The sequence below is a fragment of the Ixodes scapularis genome, unplaced genomic scaffold (assembly GCF_016920785.2).
Source record: "Ixodes scapularis isolate PalLabHiFi unplaced genomic scaffold, ASM1692078v2 PGA_scaffold2__306_contigs__length_199485367, whole genome shotgun sequence".
NCBI lineage: Eukaryota > Metazoa > Arthropoda > Arachnida > Ixodida > Ixodidae > Ixodes > Ixodes scapularis.
In genome coordinates, this window is record NW_024609857.1 from 56,222,251 (window position 1) to 56,245,692 (window position 23,442).

At 42.9% G+C, this 23,442-nt stretch overlaps 1 protein-coding gene across 1 annotated transcript in view; it reads right to left on the minus strand.

The window, feature by feature from the left end:
- The window catches only part of LOC8037833 (sodium- and chloride-dependent GABA transporter 1), a 28,514-nt gene extending 16,828 nt beyond the window's left edge, over nucleotides 1-11,686 (minus strand). The window contains exons 1-3 of the mRNA XM_002405662.4: nucleotides 11,608-11,686; nucleotides 3,911-4,056; nucleotides 638-821 (exon numbers count right to left, since the gene is read on the minus strand). Coding sequence (XP_002405706.3) covers nucleotides 638-821; nucleotides 3,911-4,033 — 307 coding nt within the window. The 5' untranslated portion in view covers nucleotides 4,034-4,056; nucleotides 11,608-11,686. The remainder of the gene's footprint in view (nucleotides 1-637; nucleotides 822-3,910; nucleotides 4,057-11,607) is intronic.
- Between the last annotated feature and the right edge of the window lie 11,756 nt (nucleotides 11,687-23,442).

Here is a 23,442-nt window from a genome sequence, read left to right on the forward strand (position 1 = left end):
GCTTAGTCTTATTACACGTAATATTGCTAAATACATGAACATTGTCGACCATGCTGTCACGGTGTCATGATTTTACTGGCTCGACTGACCAAAGTAGTTCACCTGAATTGTTCTACAATGGTAACAGTTGGGGATTTTATATGCCCTATTACGTACTAAATCGTGCGAGTCAATGTGCACTTTGAGAAGCAGTGATATTGGCTGCTAACACACATTTTTCTGATATTTTAAATTAGTTTTACACTAGCCTTATTTTATGATGGACAGAGGAATCGAGGGATATAAACCCTCTTTTAATATTGAGCCTCCAACACACAACATAATGCTATAAATATATGTGTCATTCGATTCTTTTTTTTTTTTTTTGGAACTGCAAGGCTTTAAAAGTAAGAATACACTGCCACATACTTTCATCTTTTTATTTTTTCTTAAAAGTTAGATGAATTCTTTTGTTACCGATTGTTTTTTGTGAGATAATCCAATATACTGGCGTATCTTATATTGTTTTGTCACCGTGGTATGTGTTTCTTCTCTTTGCTCAGGCAGGTTCCACGTGCTTTTTTCGCTCGTTGTTTCAGGCTTCCAAGGCGTGGCCGCCGAAAAAAGAAGCATCGCAAGCAACCAGTTCGGGCCGTACCTCCTCCATTTTCGTAGCAGAGGTAGGGAAACCGCCAGACGTTCCCAAGGCCCACGGCATAGCTGATGCAGCCGAATACGAAGTCCGCCTTTCCCGCCCACTTGCCCCTTTCCCGAGGTCCTGCCAGGTCTTGCTGGCTTCCTGGGCCGCTGGCGATACACGAAGACTCCTCTATGTCGTCCACCTGGGAACCGTGTTTGTGCAGAGTGCGAAGTGTGCAATAAAAACAAAGTAATAAGCTTTGCTATTTACTGGGATCCGCCTGTTGTACGCTGTGATTGGCTGTCTTCGTGTTCTGCAAAACAAACTAAAATAATTTTTTTGTGTGTGTGAAAGAGAAAAATACAATAATCATTCAAAATACGTATACAACCGTCACCTTCTCCTTTCTTGTCTACTGCATCACTTCTCGGCTTCGAGCAAACACGACCCACTGTTCGTTTATTTCGTCTCATACACATATAATATTGTCGATGCTGTACGTGATATTTACCCGACTTTTGTTTGTTTCTTATAAAAAGAGCACGAAAAGTTCGGGGCTTCAATACTTTCGATGGGAAAATATGCTATGATCGGTAACGCGGCAGTGTTCTAAATATTAGAGAGAATGTGGCCTTTCAGTAAAACAAGTGTCACCCACAGACAAGAGAACCATATGCGACTATTGCATGATAGTCCCTTGGGTATTCTCCTTTCAGTGAGCATGCTTTTTTTAGTGTTCATGTCACTGGGACGTCATTATGAGTTTCGAAGAGTCGTTGACTAGAAGTCGGGAATTTCTCTAATTATTGCCTTCTTGTCAATTGCCTAAATGATAAAATCGGTTGCTTAAATTACTATAGGAAGTAAGTCTTCTACATTATAACGACCGCTCTGCTCGTCCTCACTGAACACGATCGATGATTTAAAACGTAATTATATCAACGAATAAAATCCCCCCCCCCCCCCCCCCCCCCCCCCCACCAAAGCTCAGCGAATACAAGATTTCTAACAATAACATTCACTAAAATAAGTAAAATCACGAACTGCCCGAACCAGGTTCGTCTTTTTCTGTCACGTGCGACGTTGATGTGGGTTGGTTCCAGTTCGTGTTTATCCGGGGACAGACTCCAACCCACCTAAGCAGGCATTCCAACTAAAATTCATTTTACGTGACACCGAGGGATGAAACATATCCCGGAGCAGTGCGATTTTAATTTGTTTACATTTTTTTTTCTGGGTTTTTAGTGTGAGCATACACATTTACCAGTTTCCACGAATTTGATCTCCTACCTATACACCTTACAAGTGTTTATGAAGAACACCTGATCGTCTACTTGCGTAAGGAGAATTGTGGGTGCTTGCTGTAAGTAGTAGTACACTCTCAAAGAACTCTGAAACGTCCGCTTTCCCGCAAAGCATATGGCAGAGGCAATCGCTGCAACCTACGAGGGATGTTCGGCGATTAACGAGGCTGAAAAGATGTTTAAGCCTAAGAAACGGTCCGCGCTGTTGCTCTGATCATGACGTTTCAGCATGCTCAGTGCCACAACGCGGAGTTTTTTGTTGTTGTTGTTTAGCTGTAAATATGCTATAAGCCTCATCATTCGTCAAGCTCTCTTTCAAAAGATTGCAGCAGTTGGCTCTTCAACATGATTTGCAGGAAAGCGGACGGTCCAGACTTCTTAGAGTGGAGGGCGTCAAGCAACGATGGCGTGCCGAGAGCACTGTCACTTCAACGAGCAGGCAGCGCTGTAGATTTGCGGAACATAATGTCTATTCTTGCCCAGAATTTCTGACGAAACTCGCTGTTTCGGGGTTAAATCATATATGTTATCGGTGTCCTAATCCATGCCGCCATCTTTTTCTTAATCACCATATTTGTTACACGCGCTTCGGGAAAAAGTACATGCATGGACCTTAGTAAACACTCGGCGAGCGTTTCCTAAGGCCCTCTCACCTTCTCATCGCTCCGCAAGCTTGTGAAACTGCAGCATTATTCGATTAGACCGCCTAAGAATTAATTGCGAAAAAGGAAGCGTGGACATCTAAAGCCAGGCTCTGCGCTATTTCAGCTGGCAGTGATTATATGCATGCAACGTACAATAGTGTTTCTTGCTTCTCTTCGGGTTACAAACTGATTACATGGATGCTGTTTGGTTGGGGGTGTCCGTCAACGTCTTGTGACCCTTTGGTGGCACATGTCTTCGTGTATAAAAGGAAAACAACAACAGCAACAACAACAACAACAAACAGTGCAGCACTTATAAACAAGAAGCGAAACTGTGATTAAACAAAATCATTAGCGCTGCGCAATGAGGCATTTGCGACTTATTTACGGCGGCGGCCTAAACTGCCATTTGTAGTGCGATTGACCCTTTTCAACATCTCATCGAGCAACATTGGCGGTCGCCATTTCTTGGGCGCGATGCGTGTGTTTGGGTCCAAGTCCGGTCCGAATGCTTACGCAGTGCTCGCTCCCGGTACGAGCCGAGCCGAGTTCACGCCGAGTGTTGACTCAAGCCTCGTGTCCAATAGATGCTCGGGGTACGTGACCAAACAATGGCGGACTCGGGTAATTGGCGGAGTCGGGTGATTGGCGAGGGAGAGGAGGAGATGAGAGGGGCGTCAGAACGCCGAGCTCTGGTTCGAATGACTATACTTCGTCTCACCCTACGATGGACTAAAGGCGGAAGCTACGAACCGCCAAATCCAATCACGAGCCACTTAGACATTGCGTGGTATTTCGCTTCAATGCACGTATCGGTGCCCGCGTCTCGGATCACTGATGGGAACGGGCGGACAGTGGCTCGGATCAAGCAATGAGTGACTCAACGATTTTACATTGCAAAGAAAGCCACGGCGTACTGGCTCTTTGCAGTGTCGAGACTATAAAAATGACGCAGCGTTTTTGGATACGGAGCACTGTTCGTCCAAAGCTAACCAATGCTACGTGTGTCATAGTTTAGCTTGGAACGTGATTGGACCTGGCGGCCCGTGACTTTGGCCTTTAGTTCATCCTGCGATTGAACCAAAGCCTTTATAGTGAGTAGACCTAAAGCTGCCTTTGCCTCCACTGCGCTCGTCGAACGCGTTAGAACCCGGAACGCAGGCGCCCGGCGCTTGGCTTTCGCATTTCGGCGTTCTGATGTCCAGACGTTCTCGTTTCCTCCTCCCCCTCATTTTCTACTTGCATTGCCAGTAAATTACACCTGCATTCCCGCGGAGGAGTATAAACCTCGAAATTATCGTTCCCATGGTCCGAAAATACTGAAAAGACAGTGCTGTGCTCACTCCCTCGCAAATGGGGACTTCCTGAGCTGCCGTGTATGAAGACGCGTCTTTGCTCTTGAACGAAGCGCGGCGACTGAAGAAGGACAGCATGATTTCGTGAGGCTTCGACGACCTCCTGTCCATGTCCGAATGATGCTGGGAGGAGCCTGGGAAAGGGAGAACAAAGAAAACCTATCAGCGGTAGGGTAACACATGGTCTACGATTTCCTGTGGCTCCTGATTTTGAAGTCACGCTTCCGGTTGTGATTAGCTAAGTTGATTAGCTAAAAAGTGACCAGCGAAAGCGTCTACAGCGCTGACAATGGCCTCGGCGTGAGTGCGCGGCTCTGGAAAGTGCATTTCTATGCGCGAGTTTTGGTACAAACAAAAGTATTCGGCAGAATGGCGCTCACGCGCTTGGGCCTTTCAATGCATTGAATACGTTTGTGAGATAGAGTATAGTAAGAAATACTATCGAAATTGTGCCTCAATTGGGCAGGAGATCGAACTATAGGGGGAGCTTTATCGAGCTTGTTGTTCCCACAGCCCAGTGTTTACTAACATAGCATAACAATTAGAAATTGAACCTCGCCATGCACGGTCTGGACACGAGCGCTTCACTCTTAGGTTGCACGAGGAGCGGCCATTCGAATCGTCACCATCGATATCGCTGGTCAAAAACAAACAAGAAAATTCGGTTTGTTGTCCCCACAGCTGAAGCGAACCGCCAGAGGCGTAACTGTTCGATCTCGTCCCCAATAGCGTGTAGCAGCGGGTTTCGTGCCAACTGAACATCAGCTTCGCAAGGTAATCTTGCGCCGCACTAATTCGTTTGCTAACTTGGCAGTCGGAAGGAATTGTGTACAGAAAGCTCAATATTAAATCTGTCCTTGCTTGCAGTTGCCAAATCTCGAATCAGTAGATGCCACTGATGTTACACCTCTAGTCTAGATAGAACTGGTCCTGTTTTACCGTAAGTTTACGATATACTTGAACCTTCAAGCATACCTAACAATCAATTACTTAATTTTTTATTCAAGTGCCAAGGAAAAAATCTTGCGGTCTCAGTACGGGTGCACTCAGTCAACAAAAAATTATAACACCAGAAATAAACACACACACATTAAAAGTAACATACGCGTCATACATAAAGGCCTGACGGTGACACCGCCATGACCAGTTTGTAGGTAGAGGGGAAATAAGGAAGCCAGAGTATAGAACTCGGCTCTGAATAACATGAACTAGTGCAGGAAACAGCAGAATATGTTTAGGTGGGGACCTTCGATGTTTTGATGAACTCCGGTGCATTACTGTAAATACGGTATACCAAGTGCCTAAAAATGAGGAATTATAAGCGTGTCCAATTCTCGACACGAGATCATAAGATTAGTTAGACTTGAAATGTAGAATGGAGTATTTTTCCTCCAAGTTCTTAGGGGAAGTCCGATATGTACTTTAGACACGAATCCAGTGCAGCCAGTGACGCCATGGATGAGTTTGTATAGAAATGGAATATCAGCACATTCTCTCCTATGCCGCAGGGTAGGCAGCGTCAAGCTATGGATTGAACTGGGACGTCTAGGTCATCGACTGTGCTAGACGCATTTCCCGGTAAGTAGCGATGTCCCTGTATAGAAAAAAAAAAAGAACACACTTTAAGGGATACTGACAGGGTATTTATGCTCGCCAAGGTTTTTAGTTTTACATGACATGCGACAGCCCAAATACCCAGAACAGACTTTGCGGCTAGAAATTCGTTTGCTTTCCGTCCGAAAACCACGGGTCGAGAACTGGCCGGTTTGAGTCGCGCTCACTCTCTTCTCCGTGGTCACGTGCCGTTTTCTACGGTGTAGACACAACCGCCAAAGATAATCAAAGTCGTGGGTCATCGTAGGCACACGCTCACTACTACTAGAAATGGCCAAAAAATGTGATACCCAATTTTTGTTGCCTCTAAAAAATTGCAAACTCGTTGATTAAAAGAAAAAATTGCACAGTCACGTAATTATTGGCATCTTTCTCCTTCTCTGTGTTTCTTGTTCCTCCCCAGTCCAGTTTAGGTTTCGGTTTCGAGCATTTACAATTTTTTTACTTTATTTACGGATCTAGAGGGGGTGGTACGACAGGGGCGGCCGCCTCCCCCCCCCCCCCCCCCCCCCCCCAAAACTAAGTCGACTCCCCCCCTCCCCCCTTCTCGGAGGGCAATTTGACATGGGTAGACTCCTCCAAATTAAAACCGATTACCGGCCTGCCAGGTGGTTGAAGGCTCGGTACTCAATGAGGAGGGTTAAAAATAAGTACGTAGGTCGCACCCTAGCAGGCACACTTGTACTCTGAGCTTAGAGAACCACTCCGTTGAATGGGAGAACAGTGTTATAGACGATCTGGAAGCCAATTCGGCTTCCAGATCGTCCGTAGCAAATAGTAGCTATTAACCTCTTCTCTCTTGAATACAAGAATTAACTCATTGCCACTATTGTTTTTCTCGATGCCTTAAAGTAGCCCTCCTCAACATCCAACAACCAGAAGCGATCATTATGAAAGCAAAGTTTATCTCTGGCATACATGGCTTACCTGAAACGGACGTAACGGATAATGGCTACCAACTTCGATTGGAATTCGTATTTATTCAGCAAGGAACTGGGCTTTCGAGATATCACATCAAGTACCTAATAGCGCCAAAATACCGGCGCAGGAGCCGCTGCCGCGAAGATGGCTTAAATGGAATTGAAAAATTCTGCTGACCCCTAAAGAACACTCATGAGTCCTGGAATAGCCTACGTGCTACACAATTAAAAAAAAAACAAAAAAAAACAAGAGCTCAGATCAGTAGAACTTATGTTTAGCAGAACGCGAGGGGCCTAGACGCTGCACAATTACTTCACCCGAATGCAAAATATGTGGGTATCAAACTAAGGCCCAGATTCGGAACGACGAGGTCTCCTGGGGTGGTTTACTGGATACTGAGCCTCAATGCCTCCAGGTAGAGCCACACGTCGAATAAGCTAATCGCGCAGGAAATCATTACATTGGTAACACCACCCTCCCCCCCCCCTAAATATAAAATAATATATATATATATATACGTATATATATATGTTCATCATCCCACTTTTGTGGAGGGCGTTAAGCCTGATTCAAGACAGACCTTATTTATCACGCAAGAATTCATAAACATAGCTGATAAAACCCTTCTACAACAAAAAGCGCACTTCACTGTAATTTATTTATTTATTTATTTTAATACTCTTAGGACCCAGGGGGCATTATGGAGGGGAGTGGACAGGAACAACAGCAAAACAAGGACGCACAAAAAAAGCAAAGGCCAACTATGCATTTCTACGGCAAAAAAAAAAAAAAAAATCAGTTTATTATGTATTTGCAAAAATGGTTAACTGAAATGATTAACTAATTCCGCTCTAAATAAATCAATGGATGGTATGTTTACTAAAGATGCGGGAAGGTGGTTCCAATCAGAGGACGTTCGAAAAATGAAGGAGTCAATGTATGCTGAAGTTTTGCAGTGAGGTGATGATCGACGCGCGTAAAAATAAAATATGGGCTGAGGAATAGCCTGTCCTTCAGTGAAGCGTTAGAATGGTAAATTTTGTAAAACAGGCATAAGCTAGATATTTGTCGACGAAGTGAAAGAAGAGGCAAAGATAGAGTTGTTTTCATTGATGAGACACTAGCCGTGCGATGGTAGTTGCAGAAAATGAAACGTACTGCACGATTTTCCGTGGCTTCGATATTATTCACGAGCGTTGTTTGACGGGATCCCAGATTGCTGCGGCATACTTCAGCTTTGAGCGAACTAGAGCTTTATATAAAAGTAATTTTAGAAAACATAAGTGCTGAAGAGAAGTTGCTCTTTAGATACCCAAGCATAGAATTAGTATTGGCGATAATGTGATCAGTATGAGCTTCCCATGACATGTTAGAAGTAATAGTTACATCGATACTTATAAGAATTCACAAACCGCAAAGGAGTGCTAGAAATCGAGTATGACGATGGGGACCTATTACCACGAGACACTTTCATAGCTTTACATTTGTTACCATAAGATACATTCGCCAGATTTTACATCAGTCGGATACCACGCATAGGTCACCTTGAAGAAGTGCTTTATCAGATTCATTAGTAATTTCACGGTAGATTGCGCAGTCGTCGGCGAATAAACTAATGGATGATGATACACAGGTAGGTAGGTCATTAATACAAATAAGAGATGAAAGGGGCCCTGAAACGGACCCTTGAGCCTCGAGGAACACCAAAAGCGACGGGACCGAGACAGGAATTAGCTTCATTGATTGTAACAAATTGAGAATGGTTGGTTTGGAAACATTTAATCATGAAAGAACATTCGGGTATGTCTTAAGTTTACTAAGTATAAAAATTAAAAGTTTGTGAGAAACTTTGTCGAACGTCTTGCAAAAGTCAAGGAAGACGCAGTCAACCTGGGATGCATGGTCAAGAAGGGAATATAGATCATTAGTGAAAGTTCGACGTTGAGTTTCACAGGACAGTGATTTGCGGAAGCAAAGTTGTGAAGGAGAAGAAAAACAAGAATTAGAATATAAGAAATTCACCAAATAAGAGTAAATGATGTGCTCAAAAAGTTTACAAGCCGGGCTGGTTAAGGAAATGAGTCGATAGTTAAGAGGAGTTAAGAGGACTGTTTGTCACGTTTTTTGTAAAGCAGAACCACCTTCCCTATTTTCCAGTCACTTGGCGAGACACAAAAACTAAGAGATTGTTCAAAAATTTTAGAAAGATAAACGGAGATGTCAATTTTAGTATGCTTTAAAAATTTAGGGGTAATACTGTCAATGCCACACGAGGAAGATATTTTCAACTTGTCAATAAGTTTACCAGTTACGTCATAATCAATTACAAGCAGATCCACGGGGAAAAATCATAATCTGGATACACAGGAAAACATGAGCCAACGTCACTAGAAAATGCCTCAACAAATATATTATTTGATACAAAGGCACACTGGCCTCTCGGAATATCGACACCATGAACGCCAGCAAGCGTAATATCAGCCCTCTTTGATTCGTTTACAACACTTCAAAATTGTTTAGTACTATTGGATAGCATAGAAGGTAGGGTCACATTAAAAAAGAGTTCGCTTGGCTTCGTTTATGGCTGCCTTATAAGCATTTGCGGCTTTTTTGTAAACTTCCTAGTGCTCATCAAAACTAGACAATTTTGCAGCGCGGAAAAGACGTGTTTTCTTGTTAGAAAGACGTTTAAGTTTGACGTTAAATCAAGGTGAGGATATGTTAGAAACAATGGACCTGCATGGAATGAACGATATAATTAAAGGGTTTATCTTCTATTTAAACAAATTCCAGTTATCATAAACGGAACGTTCTGAAGAAGCAAGTAGGTACTCATCAAGGAAGCCCGCTAACTCATTATTTAAATGCTTCAAAGTTTGCGTTACTGTAGTCTAGGAATTGTTTTGTGGCTTTATTGATAGCACATACTGTAGTATACAAGTTGAACTGCAAAATGGAATGGTCACTAACACCTGGTAAATATGTGATCGAGGAAGCGAGATTAGGGTTAGTGATAAGTATAAGATCTAACACATGAGCAGTTGTACCGGAAATCCGGGTTAATTCAGGAACAACTTCTAAGAAAGAAAAATCTGCACACAAATTGAGGAAATCATGGTAATGGGATGAGCTGCAAGAAGTAGTAGGAAATTCTACCGACCAGTCAATAAAAGTAAGGTTAATATCACCGAGTAAAACACAGGCGCCAGACGAAACCTAGAACAGATGGCGTTCAAAGCATCGTGCAAGTCGGGAATAAAATTTGCAGGGGCCTTGGGGGGAACGATGGCAGGCGCACAGAATATTTTTATAAACACATTGTAGGCGCACGCAAACAAGTTCCAGTGGGGGAGCAATATTCACGTGACAACATTCAAAACGTTTATTTACGACAATCAGAACCCCACCCCCTCGCTTATTACTCGGTGGCAATGATAAAACTTCTATCATTAAGAACAGCCAAAAACTTTACTATCACTATCACTTGATAACCATATTTCTGTCAAAATTACAATGTCACTTGATGATGAGTCTATGAGTGAAGACAAGTTTTCGCGGTTATAAAAAACACTTCTTACATTTGCAAAAAAAAAAAAAAAAAACTGAAAGGGAATTTGGAAAAGTAGAAAGTCTACGCACTTGTTTATCTCTTTCTGTCTTTATTTTTGATTTGGCAGATTTAGGATCATTATTTCGGCCTGGTTAGGTCGAGGCTTCATAAATTTGATTCGTTGCATAATCAAAAAGAAATTGCTTTTTACCGATATACCTTATGCACACGAAGATGGAAGCGATTTCCTTGTGCGCGGGCAAACTCCAGGAATCCAGCTCTTTTTTGAAAAATGAACATTTTGTGGGTTTGAAGGCCGACCCCAGCACTGAATCCTTCTGTTTAAATTGGGAAAACCTTACAACAACAGGTCTGTTTTTAGCTGGATTGAACTTCCCAATGCGGTAAGCCTGGTCGATAGTAGCGGGGTTAGTTTGTAGCCCCAGTTTATCGGAGCACAAATCCGATACCAGTTTTTCGGATTATGTCCAAGTTTCTTTAACCGTATCTTTTAAGCCTAGAAAGATCAGATTTGAACGTTGTGAAGATTTTCTGTGTCATCAGAACGCCGCTTCAGGGATGCTATTTCTGAAAGAGCAGATTCAGGTTTTCCTTCCGGTTTTTCCGCCGAGTTCAGTTTTGATTTAGAAATTACGAGGTCACCCTCAATAATCCCGACGCACGTTGTCAGGGCAGACATCAAGTCATGTGTTCGTGTCTGTTCGTAGTTCAGTTTCTTTCAACTGGCTCATGATGCTTGACTGGCCAGCATGTAATTGAGAAACAATAGACTCAGCGTTTGCAAGTGACTGCCCGTGGTGTAGTCATGAGACCAAGATTGCGTTCCCATCCCCGCTAAGAAGCAACAAGTTGCTAAAACGTGTTTTCAAAGTGATTCTTCCTATCAACTTGTTGTGTTGGTAAAAAGCAAACTTAGTGTCGCCGAAAAAAAAAAAGAAAGAAGCGACGATACATCAGTAACAATTTTGAAGGGAAGCTACTGCTTTTCGGTGATACGGCGCCTTGAAAAGGAACAGTATAAAATGAGAGAACTTGCAACTGCTTTGTGGAATAATAAATAACCAGAAAGTAATGAGATAACTCGGAACTTAAATAACACGTTCCTCTTGAGCGTGTTATGTAAAGTTCCTTTTGAGCGTTTTATGTTCCGAACAAGCGAGTAACATACTTCGTTAACTTTTTACGAAGTAAAACGTAGCTGTACTTAGTTACAGTTCGATTAACCTTCACATAAATGGTGTTGCTACAAAGATCCCACGGATAATGCATTAAAACCTACTCGTGTTGAGTGCAGTTCATATAAGGAAAACATTACTGTCTCAATTTCAAGGTGCACTCAATACGAGTAGATTTTATGAATATCCCGATATTTACACCCCCTCCCCCTCAAAAAATAATTGTTTATAAAGTAAGTTGTCAATAAAGGACAAACATATGCATGCATTTATCCGGTTCGTCCCGGAAAATTTTGTCTTATAATGAGATATCCATATTAACCGGACCCATGTTAACGAGCCATGGCTATCTTTACTTATATCCTAGGCAGATAACAAAGGAAGCAATATTCAGCTGACGATACCTTTCAGCTGGCAATCCAATACTGTGCCTTGGAATCCACCCTTCACGACCGTCGTGGAAAAAGAATTGGATCGCAGGCGAACGGGCGTCTCGGCATTGAACTGACTCCTAGGAGGTCACTCTCTTAGCGGCGGCAGACGCTTCCCTGGAAGAAATCGAAATTTGGTTCGAGGGTGTTACAGACGCCTTGCGCAATAGATTTGCGTCCGAACGAACAAACCTAATAGAGCTTTTCCTGCGCAGCCCTTCTAGCCTTGAGCTTGGTCGGCACGTCACTGAGCATGTATATTCTGCACGGGTGGGCTTTGTTCCAGAGCCTACGGGCGAGCCTCTCCCCCGCGGTGTTTGCGTCACTGTGGGAAAAAAAGAATCGTCGTTTGGGCTCTGGCAACTCGAACATCCTACTCACGCGCGGCGTTAGCCAACTATCGCCGTCGACTTCTCGAGTCTCCGAGCGCAGGCAATGAACCATGACACCGACTCCGGGCCATCGGCGCACACGGATTGAGGCTCCAAAAGAGGGAATCTTCCGAGCGGTGGTTGTACATTAGTGAAATTGTGCAGTTTGTATGGGCCTGTGTTTTCTCGGTTGTCGGGTTTGGTTACCGGTCGAGGAGCCTTGAATTTGACGAAAGTTTATTGCGAAGTAGACGGTAGTGACGTCACAGTTCGGTCACACCGTGAACTTCCCCAAGTCTCCTCGATATTAGTAATATGAGCACTTTCCTCCTGGTGCCCCAAGTCCTATATACATGGAATATAAATTTATTTAGAGGACATTAAACGTCACGTGGCGTTGTGATGCAAAGAAGCGGTGTCACTTGACATGTCGTCGCGGTTTCAAGTCGTGGTGTCACGTCATATCATGACGTCACGTCACGGAGTCAAGTCGCGTGACGTGGTATCACGTTACATTACGACTTGACACTCAATGACAACCAAACCGGTTGTTCCGACATGCTCTGTCATGGGGTATGTACAGACGAATGAACGGACAAATGTCTGGAAGCGATATGATTTTGAGCCGAGACGGGGCAGAAGGAATACATTTTTCTGCAGTTGAAGAGAAAGAACAGGGACAGACGCTGTAGAGGGTTTTAGGGATGTTGAGCAAGCTGGCGAACCCGAACCCCAATCGAAAACCTGATCGAAACAATTTTTAAGGAACCGGAATAAACTTAAACGAATACTGAACATACGATATTTAACCCGAAGCGGAACAAAGCCACAGTCCCATGTGCCGTTCACCGGTTCATTGGAATCTGGTTCGCAGTAGTGAAATATGGGCTGCACCTGTTTTGGCGGGTGGCGGCCCGAGGTCAGTTTTAACATTCACGGCAAATGCGAGAGCGTCACGTCTTTGCATAAATAAACGGCAGCAAGGTTGAGACAGCTCAATAGTGATAAAACGAATTAATAAATTTCACGTCTATGTGCAGCACGACTTGATGTCGGCAAGTCGACACGGGGGCAAACGCTTCTTGCTGATTAAACCAAAACTGCTAAAAAGCTTTTTTGTTGCTGTTGCTGCAAAACAATACCTGTCAAATAGAAAAAGAAGCGATTATAAACATTTGAATAAAAATATTGACGGGCTGTCAGCGTGTGTGTTCTTCTGTCCCGACTTCTTTCTCTATTAGAAAAATCGGGACAGAAACGAACTTTGCTCTCAATCTTTTTGAATTTTTTCCTTATTTCCTTCGTTCCAGCAGCGAAGCTTTGCTCCGTGTAATTGCTTATTTTTATTTGTAGCACGACTCAATGAATAGTGCAATTTACCGCCATGACACACACACTTGTACGCTTTACCGCAAAAAAAGTGACTGATTAATAATTATTTTATCGGAAAAGGTAATTCACAGTAATTATTTACAGCCGCCCCAAAGCAATTCTAAAACAATTCTGGAAAGTGACCAATTACTTTTCGCGTTACTTTCTTCCAAAGTTTTCATTACGAAAATGTTCCTTTATTGATTTTTTTTTATCACTCGAACCTTCTTGAACATGAGCGATAGTTGCACTCGAACAGTTTGCAGTCATATTTTGACGCTTCCCGGGAAATGTGGCAACCGAGGCGCTGAATCGGTTAAGGCTAGTCCGATGTTGTACAATGCGAATTAACCTTGCATCTCACATCGTGGTTCTTGAGTGCGCCGATGGACGCCGTCTCGGTAGCATGAGTCCTCAATGAATAAAGGCACTTTATCGTCGAGGTCGTCTGTAGAAAGCGCCGAGAGAGGCTAATGACTTCGTAGGCACGGGCGTCTTACGGCGCGAGCGCCTAGTTATGGACACTAAAATTTGAAGCCATTTTAGCCTCAGTTATTTAACAAGTTTTGCTGTGACACGCGCGTGTGCTACTGTATCTAAAAAAGAGGGTTGTCTCCGTTCTACGTCCGACACGCATCTAGGCAGTCTTGAGTAAGTTGTTTTTAAAAAGCGATTGGTTACAGTGAAATATAGTTTCTCACAATTGTAGTTAAGTTAAAGTTACAGTTACTTACAAAGAAAAGTAACGCGTTACCGCGACAATTACTTTCAAAATACTTTCGTTTTTTTTTTTAAATTTAACTATGAATGCATTGATGCCAACACACAATGACAACAACGTGTATTTATTTGGAACTCACACAAAACTCTCATTTCACATTTTGAGATATATATTATTACCGTCGCACGACTTTGTTGAATCAAAGCGTTTGCTGCTTCGATGAAGATGGACTAAATAATAAATGATTTAGTTCATGGTACTCAGCAGCAACTGCTTTTCAAAGTTGTCATCACCTAACTTTCCCCTTTTGTTGCACATCCCTTTCCTTGCTAAAAAGGCGCTCAACGGGTGCACTTAACTGCAAAGCAGTATCGAGGCGTAAAGAAAGTTACACGTTTACGCTTCTCTGTAATGCGAAATTAGAGCATTAGAGCGCAGCTCTTGGGCTATGTTGATTTTGCGACAGACCGCGGTAGAGAATTTGATATATATATATATATATATATATATATATATATATATATGATATTTTTTGTTTTGTTTGAGGGTAGGCTAGGGAGGACGAGGAGGTACGGTGGGAGCCCCATAATGCAGCGCGCGTGGTGCTTGTTTCAACGTGAAACATTTTTGTCCGGATTTCGTGAAGCCGCATCTAGCGAAGCCGTGGCCTATCGTCACAGTTTCCCCGCAAAATTTAGCTGGAAAATTGTCGCCACGTGCGCTCAACACCAATTCAGTTTTCCCGCTAAATTTAGCGGGAGAACTGGCGTCACATAACTTCGTGTCACGCCAACTATGAACAAATTCAGTTTCCCCACCAGATTTAGCGGGAAAATTGACGTCACGTGACCTCAACACCAATTCAGTTTCCCCACCAGATTTAGCGGAAAAACTGACGCCACATGACCTCAACAGCAATTCAATTCCCCGCTAAATTTAGTGGGAAAGCTGAATTGGCGTTGAGGTCATGTGACGTCAGTTTTGCCGCTAAATTTAGCGGGGAAACTGAATGCGTAATGTTGCATTATGGTACATCACAGACCTAAACACCAATTCAGTTTTTTCGCTAAATTTAGCTGGGAATCGAATTGGTGTATAGGTCTGTGACGTCCCATAATTCCACTCGCGCGGTTACGCCGACGGCGACGCCGACGCCGCTATACGCGGAAACGAGCGCCGCAGAGCTGCGCTCTCAGAACTTTCCGAATGGGGGGAAAGTTGTTGAGGCTGGATAGCGCTGTCGAGGTTTCAGCCTTCCGTCGTTTCTGCATGCCTAGCGGTAGTGTCCAGAAATGAAAGTCGAAACTCACCCCGATGTGCTTGCGGAGGTTGGAGAGAGAGGGCCTCCCGGCTGCGTATACTTTTTTTTTTTTTGCAGTGTTTACAGCGAGCAGTGAAGTTATTGCCAGTATATTCGACGAGGTCAAAATGAAGTTCATTGCCGGCCCACGGTAATACTTGCCGTTCGTCACTCATGACAGCCTCTCGTTTGAGCGACAACGGTTAACTACGATCCAACTATTTTCCTTCTTTCTTGCGACGTCTCTCTTCCTTCCTCTTTCTCTTAGGAGCTCTCTTATTGCCCTTGCTCGGCTGACAGGAGAGGGAGATACCGATAAACAGACGGGTTCATTACAATAATAAGGAGGGGAGCAGAAGGCTAAAAGACCATTTGGAACTGAATAAAGTGGAAAAAACCGTAGCATCGAACAAGGAAAAGAAAGGTTTGCAAAGAAAGCTAGCGATGCGACTACTGCGGAACCGACGACCGAGGCTGTCGTTCGGTGTTAAACAGTTCACGTGCTTCCGTAAGGTGGCTCTGTCGCTTGGCTGAAGAGGCGGGGTGTCCGATGAGGTCGGAAAGGGTGAAGGTGGGAGAGAGAGAGCCACGAAGAAAAAAAGTTGAAATAAAGCAAATGCTAAATGCGTTTTTCCGCGCGATGAAAAAGGATGAACAAGTAGAAAAACGTCTGCCCTCTGCATCGGCTCTTCGCTCCGTCGATAAGCGTTTTGAGTTCTTGATATATTTTGTCGTGTCTAATGCGGGGCCGAACCTCCGCACATGGACGAACCCGCCGAGTGTTCACGAAATAGGGTAATTTATTTTTGCTTAAAAGTATATGCATCTTTGCAGATACTTCTTGGTTATTTTTTCAATAAGTATTTGCGTTATTGTTACAGTTACTTCAAAAAACGTAACGAGTTGCAGTTAAAAGTTACAAGAAAAAGTGACGAGTTACGGTATCGCGATACTACCCAGGACTACATCTATAAGCACTCTATATAGAGTGTCTAGAGGGCAACTCCCTATAGGGGAGGCGAAGTTGCTTCGATACAACGTCCCTCCATAGAGGGCGGAGAGTGAGTCATAAATAACATTGGCCACTTTTCGTGATAATATGTTCTCGCCACCAGTGACATTACCTCGTTGTGAAGAATCATCTGTATCAGGTACGTGAATTAAGAAAGACGAGACCGTTTGAAGTAGAAAACAGTGTTATATTAGAAAACAACATGCCAAGATGAAAACACACTAATTAAATTTACACACAAAAAACAACGAATTGTATGACTTTGGGGAAATAGTTACAGGGATGCACGTTTGACAGATTGTTCTCGCAATGCCGGCACACCGTTTCAATGCTGCTCGCTAAAGGCAACCCGAAAGTTCACTGTAACAACTTATCGCTTTCCTGTTTCTTGGCGTTGGGTCTTGCGAGGTGTTGTGCGATGATTCGGCGACAGAGCATGTACCGGAAACCCCAGGGTTCAGCTTGAAGCCGGTGGGTCGGAGGCGGCGTTGGCACGGCATCGGCGTCTGGGGTGGCGTGTTGGAATAGACGGGGCCGCTGTGGTCTTTACGTGTTCTCCACAACACGTGCACCTGCTTTCAACTGGGGTGAAGGCTTCGCGGGAGCCGGAGGTCAGGCCAGGTGGAAGCCTTGAAGAACCCGGGTCTGGATGCCCGGCGCTTCCCTTCCACACGCTGGTCTGCCCGCTCGAACACACTCCCATTTTCTGTTCTCCGCCTTCCTTCCCTTTTTTCTTTCTTGATGGAGGGCACGTGGCACTCGCCACGAGGATGACGCGCGCGCACACACACAGTTCGTCGCGTGCACAGCGCGGCATGAAGATGACCCGTCACGTGCACATACACACCGTCGAAATCCGTGCATGTTACACTCGTACAGCTTTCATTGCGTATTACATTTTTATGCTTAGACACGCTTTTCAAAACGCCTTTTAACCAAAAGAAAGAAACACGTCAGTTGCGCGGTGCAAATAAAAAGCTGTTCCCACCCTGCAAGGCGGCTGCGGCATTTAACTGTACAACCTATAGAAGACAAGGCCTACAAGAAGAAGGTCCGCGCTTCTTCGGACCGCCCGGGGGGGATCTTCGCAGCGCTGTCTTGCTCGCGTGTGGCTGGGCGCGTCTCGGGGTTTCGCGTCTCGGAACGTATATGCGATGCTAAAAACGCGGCGACATCAAGTGGTATTGCATCAAGACGGGCGCGCGCATCTCATCTGCCTGCAACGTTATTTGCCGCTTGCGGCGCTTCGGAAATCCCCGAACGAGGACGTCACGCTCGGGCCTTCTCTTCTAGGTAGTATCGCACCCAGACACCCCACAAGGTGCCGAAGAGTCGTCCGTTACCGGTCCTTTTTTTTTCTAAAAAATTTCGGATGTCTTGAGAATTTGCCTTTGCTTTATATGCAACCGAGCACCAACAATTCAGCGAGCCCTTGAGAAGCCGATGAAGTTCTGACCACTGTCATTCTCGTGAACCGCTTGAAAGATGAAAGGCTTTGTAACGAAACACCCTACTCAGAAAAATTTATCCATCCGTGCCCCAGGCAGGGCATGTCAGCAAAACGGGTCTGGTTATCAAGGCAACATAAGCTAAACAATATGCGCCACCACATACTCAGAATAAAACCAATAAACACACTCATCCCCCACCAGGAATTTGACCCGAAACCTTTCGGGGCCACAGCCCACGATGCTCTTCCACTGCGCCAGCTGGTCGACTTTTTACGTGCGCCTTAATGGTGTCTCCTAATGCAGTCGCCACATGCCGATAGTCTCAGTAGTGCATGGTAATTTTGTAGGGGGTGTGATGGCAATCGGGGGGTAGACCAATGTGTGCTTCACTCTTCAAAAGGACTATTTAATGACTTCTAGAAGAATCTGATCATTCTCTCTTTAAGTAGTGTATTCTATGCATAATAGGGCTTTGAAGAGGTAGGGGCTGGGGCGAAAATGGGGGGGGGGGGGGGGGGGGGGGAGTAGAGCAAAAAGCTGGTATTGCAGCTTGACCAGGCCTCTACCTCCCCTTACAGGTGAGTGTTGGAACACAACAGCGTCGAAATTACCTCACGAAGTTGAAATTATGAAATATCTTGTACAACATTAGATCTGTTCGAAACAATACAGACAAATATACTAAAGACGCGCACTTTTTTTCCTTAAATCACACTCTAATATTTACTGCTTTATTCAAAAACGATATCACTTGCCACTGGGAAGTTTATGAATTCTGTAGTATATACATCCTATTGCCTTTGATAATTCAGAGCAGTTTTTGTTATATACAAAGCCATTGTTATTCAATATGCCTAAGACATTTAGCTCCTTGACCCGTTCCAAAGATACTCCATAAAGATTAATACGCATGGAAGATTTATCTTAATTACTTGTTAATTGGACGAAATATCATGTATTGAGTTTTTAGCATTAAGCTGTAGTTTGTTGTGGTTTAACCGTCTAGATAGGCGAACTAGGTATCTATTTGCCGTTGTTTCTAGTGTACCTTTAGATTGTGCCTTAAAGAATCAGTATTAACTGCGTACATGTATAATTCTGGGGAGTATTGTATGGCTGTAATGTCAATAACGTACACTATGAACAATGAACGATCTAGAATTGAACCTCGGGGTACACCGTGGATAGTATTTCTAACATATCATAGGCTACGTTGCTCATGCACACATAATGATATCGATATTTTAAATTCCTTCCAATAAACTTTATAACAAAATAGCCTACCCCATGATATTGAAGTTTATAATCAATAAAAGATCGCGCTGTATCGTATTGAAGGCCCTCGCGAAGCTTAGAAATAAACCCAGTGTGAAAGATGTATTTTCAGTGTTTTGAATTATTTTATCTTTTGTGTGGAGTAATGCTTGTTCTGAGGCTTTGTTTTTTTGAAAACCATATTGGCGCCTTATTATATTATGTTTGCATAAAAGCTCCCCCACTCTAGCGTTGATTAGTATTTCCATATTTTGATAAAATTTGCAGTGCTGCTATTGGTCTATAATTGTACGGGCTGTTTGTTTCACAGCTATTATATATTGGGCTAACTCTGGCAATTTTTAACTCGTTTCGGAATATTCCTGTCTGTAATATGATGTTTACAACATTGGAAAGGATGTGGCAGAGCGTATACATGAATCGTGCTTTGCTGGGACTGACCTAATTTCGTCAATACCTGCTGCAACATTATTTTTTTAAAGTTTTAATCGATTTATCATTTTCGATTGGCGTAGTTTGCTTGAACATTATATAATTAATCAAAAGCTTTATTTTGTCCATGAAAAAATTTTCCCAATTATCTTTTTGTTATATTCACCAACACTAACAAAATGTGAGTTCATAATGTTTGTAAGATTTTTACCGATAACTTTTATCGTTTTTGAAAACCATCTCGTTTATACAAGCAAGAGACCCCTTTTTACCGGGGATATCATTGACCGCGTTTCAGATTTCCATCAAGTTGTATTTTATATTGCTGAACATATTCTGACTATATTCACGTTTGCTTTTTTATTAAACTTGAGGAAGAAAATGAGAAGGGACGGACAAACACAAACTTCTGCTGTAAATTAGTTTTTACCTTGTCTAAACCGGTTCAGAGATTTTTTTTGTTCTCGCGTGTTTAAAAAAGTCGTTTCATATTTTATTTTTTAGGTTATCAATTATTCACGGCATTATTGATTTTTTATTCAATTTTGTTGATTGTACGAGAGTAATTCATTGCCGTAACAGCAGGATTTGTTTCCTCGTACGCTGCTCCAGTCAGCAATGCCAATAAAAATGGAGAATTTGAAGAGGCTTTTCTCGTTTGTTTTACAGTAGGGAAAATTATTTTCTTTTTTTACTCTTTTTATGATCAGGGCATTTCGGCAAAAGATAGGAAGGTAATCACTGATATCACTTGAGAGAACCACAGTTGTAATGTCTGTATCATGCACATTTGTTATATACATAACTCGAGTAACGATGCGCAATTTCAAGAGATCCTGGTGGGTAATGTCATCACACTTGAGCACCCATATGCTGCTATATTTTATAGTTCTGTGGCGGAAGTATTATCAGTATTGATGTCAATGTTTAGGTCACCCATTATTATAAATGGGAGCTGACAAGAAACAAGGAAAATAAGCAGGGTTTCCAGGAAATTACAGAACTCGCACCTCTTACGTGTTGGAGGTCTATACACAACTGTCCTTCCCGCATACAAAGCCACGCAACCCAATTATTAACAGAAAACTTTTTTAACATCGTGGTAGAGGATATTATCCTTAACATAAATTGCAATGCCTCCTCCTCGTTTTTGCGTCCGCGTTAAACTTTCTCATTTATAGCCTTCAAAATTCGGTTCTCGGTCACTTTCTGTAAGCAATGCCTCGGTGAACATGATCACAAACACAAACACACACACACACACACACACACACACACACACACACACACACACACACACACACGCACACACACACACACAAAATAAAACATAACGACTAAAAATGTTTCGAGAGTTTTACAGTTCTTGTAATAAAATAAATCATACTAAACTCTCCTTCCTTGTTATGAAAGTGTTGATTAAAAGTAGAGATGCTGAAGTAGTCGCAATCATATCGGTTATCTCTAGTGGGACAAGGGTACTTAGCTATAACTGAAAAGAAAGAAGGTTCCCTAACATAGCCAGTCTATTTAATTTTCGCAAGATCACTTGCCCTCTTAATACGAATAGCTGTCTCACCTTCTTTTCACGTATGAACACCCTTCTTTGTAGGGTGCACACTTGTAGCCTTGGCACCGTGCCTTCATTCTGACATTGAAGACCAACTATTTGTTTAGTGTGGTCATGTTCTCTTCGAGATGCACCTTACCTACACCGGATCAAGTACATAATACGCATTTCAAATATTTTGGAAAAAAATATTATGAAATACAAGTATATTATGATAAAATTTTCCACGATGGAAATGAAATAGGTACAAGTACAAGAAATAAGCGAAATAAAAATACACGCAAACATCTTAAATATATTTATATTCATTCATATATTAGGAAATGTATTTGTCAATCGTATTTAAATATTGAAAATATAGTATTCAGAATACTTGTATTTAAGATACTGCCTAAATACAATTTCGGGTATTGTGCTTCGTAACACAATGCTATTTAGGGGCGCTCTTCGCGGCGGGATTGTACGCAAAAGTATAAAATTTGCCGCGCTTCGCGCACACACATAGAATCCAATAAAAAGAGAAGAACAAGAAATGCATCAAAGGGGTCATGAAACGGTATCGGGTTGGAGTGTTCATGACTTTACAGAAGTGTACTGGTCGTACTCTGGCCACAGTATACTCGCACGGACCGCCACTGATTCAGAAGATTCTTGATCGCGGCGAAATTGCGAGGATAAAAGTGGACTATTTCTTTCAGTCTTGCTCTCGCAAAGCATGATGACGTAATTGTGGGATTGAAACCACCCGCCTGACGAGAGTCGGGCACGGTTCATGAATTGGACACGGGAACCGCGTGCAATTGCGGCTCGTAACAATCAATGTCTCGAAGGGCACTCGGTTAGCGGCTGGTGTCCAAACACTGCGGGGATGAGAATAAGAGCGTAGCCGTACCCTATAATGCCTGGATCTGAGCACGCTTTTTGTGCGTTGCCGACTCCAGCGCGTTGCTAGTATTAACGTTGGCGGCACAGAATAGGCGTAGGCCACGTGGCCGCTCGTACTGGTTAAAAGTTGAGGGGATGAACGATATTCATATTTCTCAAATTTAGTTGGTGACTGCCACTGCTTAGATAGAAAAACGAAGGAAAGTTTACTCGGTTATTAACGTTGGGGAGTGGTTCGGAGTAGTTTCTAGTGAAATTAGAAAGATCGTTTAACGGCCTATTTAAGCGATGATAATGTAGTGATTGCGCAGGCGAGCTGGTGGATGTTAACCATTTTGTTCTTAGCCCGAGACTGAGGCAGGAAAAGAGGAAAGTTTCGAAGTAGAAGAAAAATGAACAGTCGAGGACACGTCTCTAACACAGCTAAAGACAAGTTTATTTGGTCACCTTCTTATATACACTCCACAAACTTCACCACAGCACCTTCCCGATCTCGAAAGCCAAAAGATAACAAAGGTCTCACATCTTTCCACCACAATTGTCAAACGACCTTGACGTCTTCCACAAAGCAATATTTAAGCGGTTGGTTAATTGTATAATTACTAACTTTTTTTCAAAGAAAGGGCTTTGTTGATTTGACTGGGCCTCCGAAATTAAACTTACACCCAATGCATTGTTTTTCTTGACATTGTACCTGCCTAACTTGGCACAATTTTTTAAAGATTTAAAGCTTTTAAAATGGTTGATTCTTGGCTTCACTTTTTTTGCGCTGTATTTTTTCTTATTATGTGTTAAATTTAGTTGTAAGATGTCAGACTCTAAGCGCAAAATGTAATTGCAATAGTATTTGAAGGTGATAAAATACTCTCGTTGTATTTGTATCTTGTATATAAATATTTTCATATGACGTGCAATTGAATGTTTAATGAAATACATTTTTCAAAGTATCTTGTATTTGTACATTTTTCAAGTATTTTGCCCATCCGTGGTCCCTGCCAATTGCAATACAAAATATGTCTTATCAGTTGAATAACAGGAAGAAACCGCCACGAAGAACCATGACGTCAAATCCCCCACTAGATTTAGCGGGTAAATCAATGTTACGTGGCGTAATTTCCCCACCAAATTTATGAGGAAATCGACGTCACCTGACCCCGTCAACGTCCATTTTCACCGTAAAATCTACAGAGAAAAGTTTCGTCGTAGGGCGTCATTGCCGCGCTAAATTAGCAGGGAATCGACGTAACGTAACCACGTCACGTGACCTCAAGTCCAACGGTGTCAATTTATAAGAGGAGTTTATGCGAGATGGTAGATCGCGCTCAACACATTCTCTGCTCTCCCCTGTCTCTGTCAGCATGATCAAGTCTGCGCGATTTTTTTTTTACTTCAGAGGTTTTCTTTGTTTTAAAACTACGGG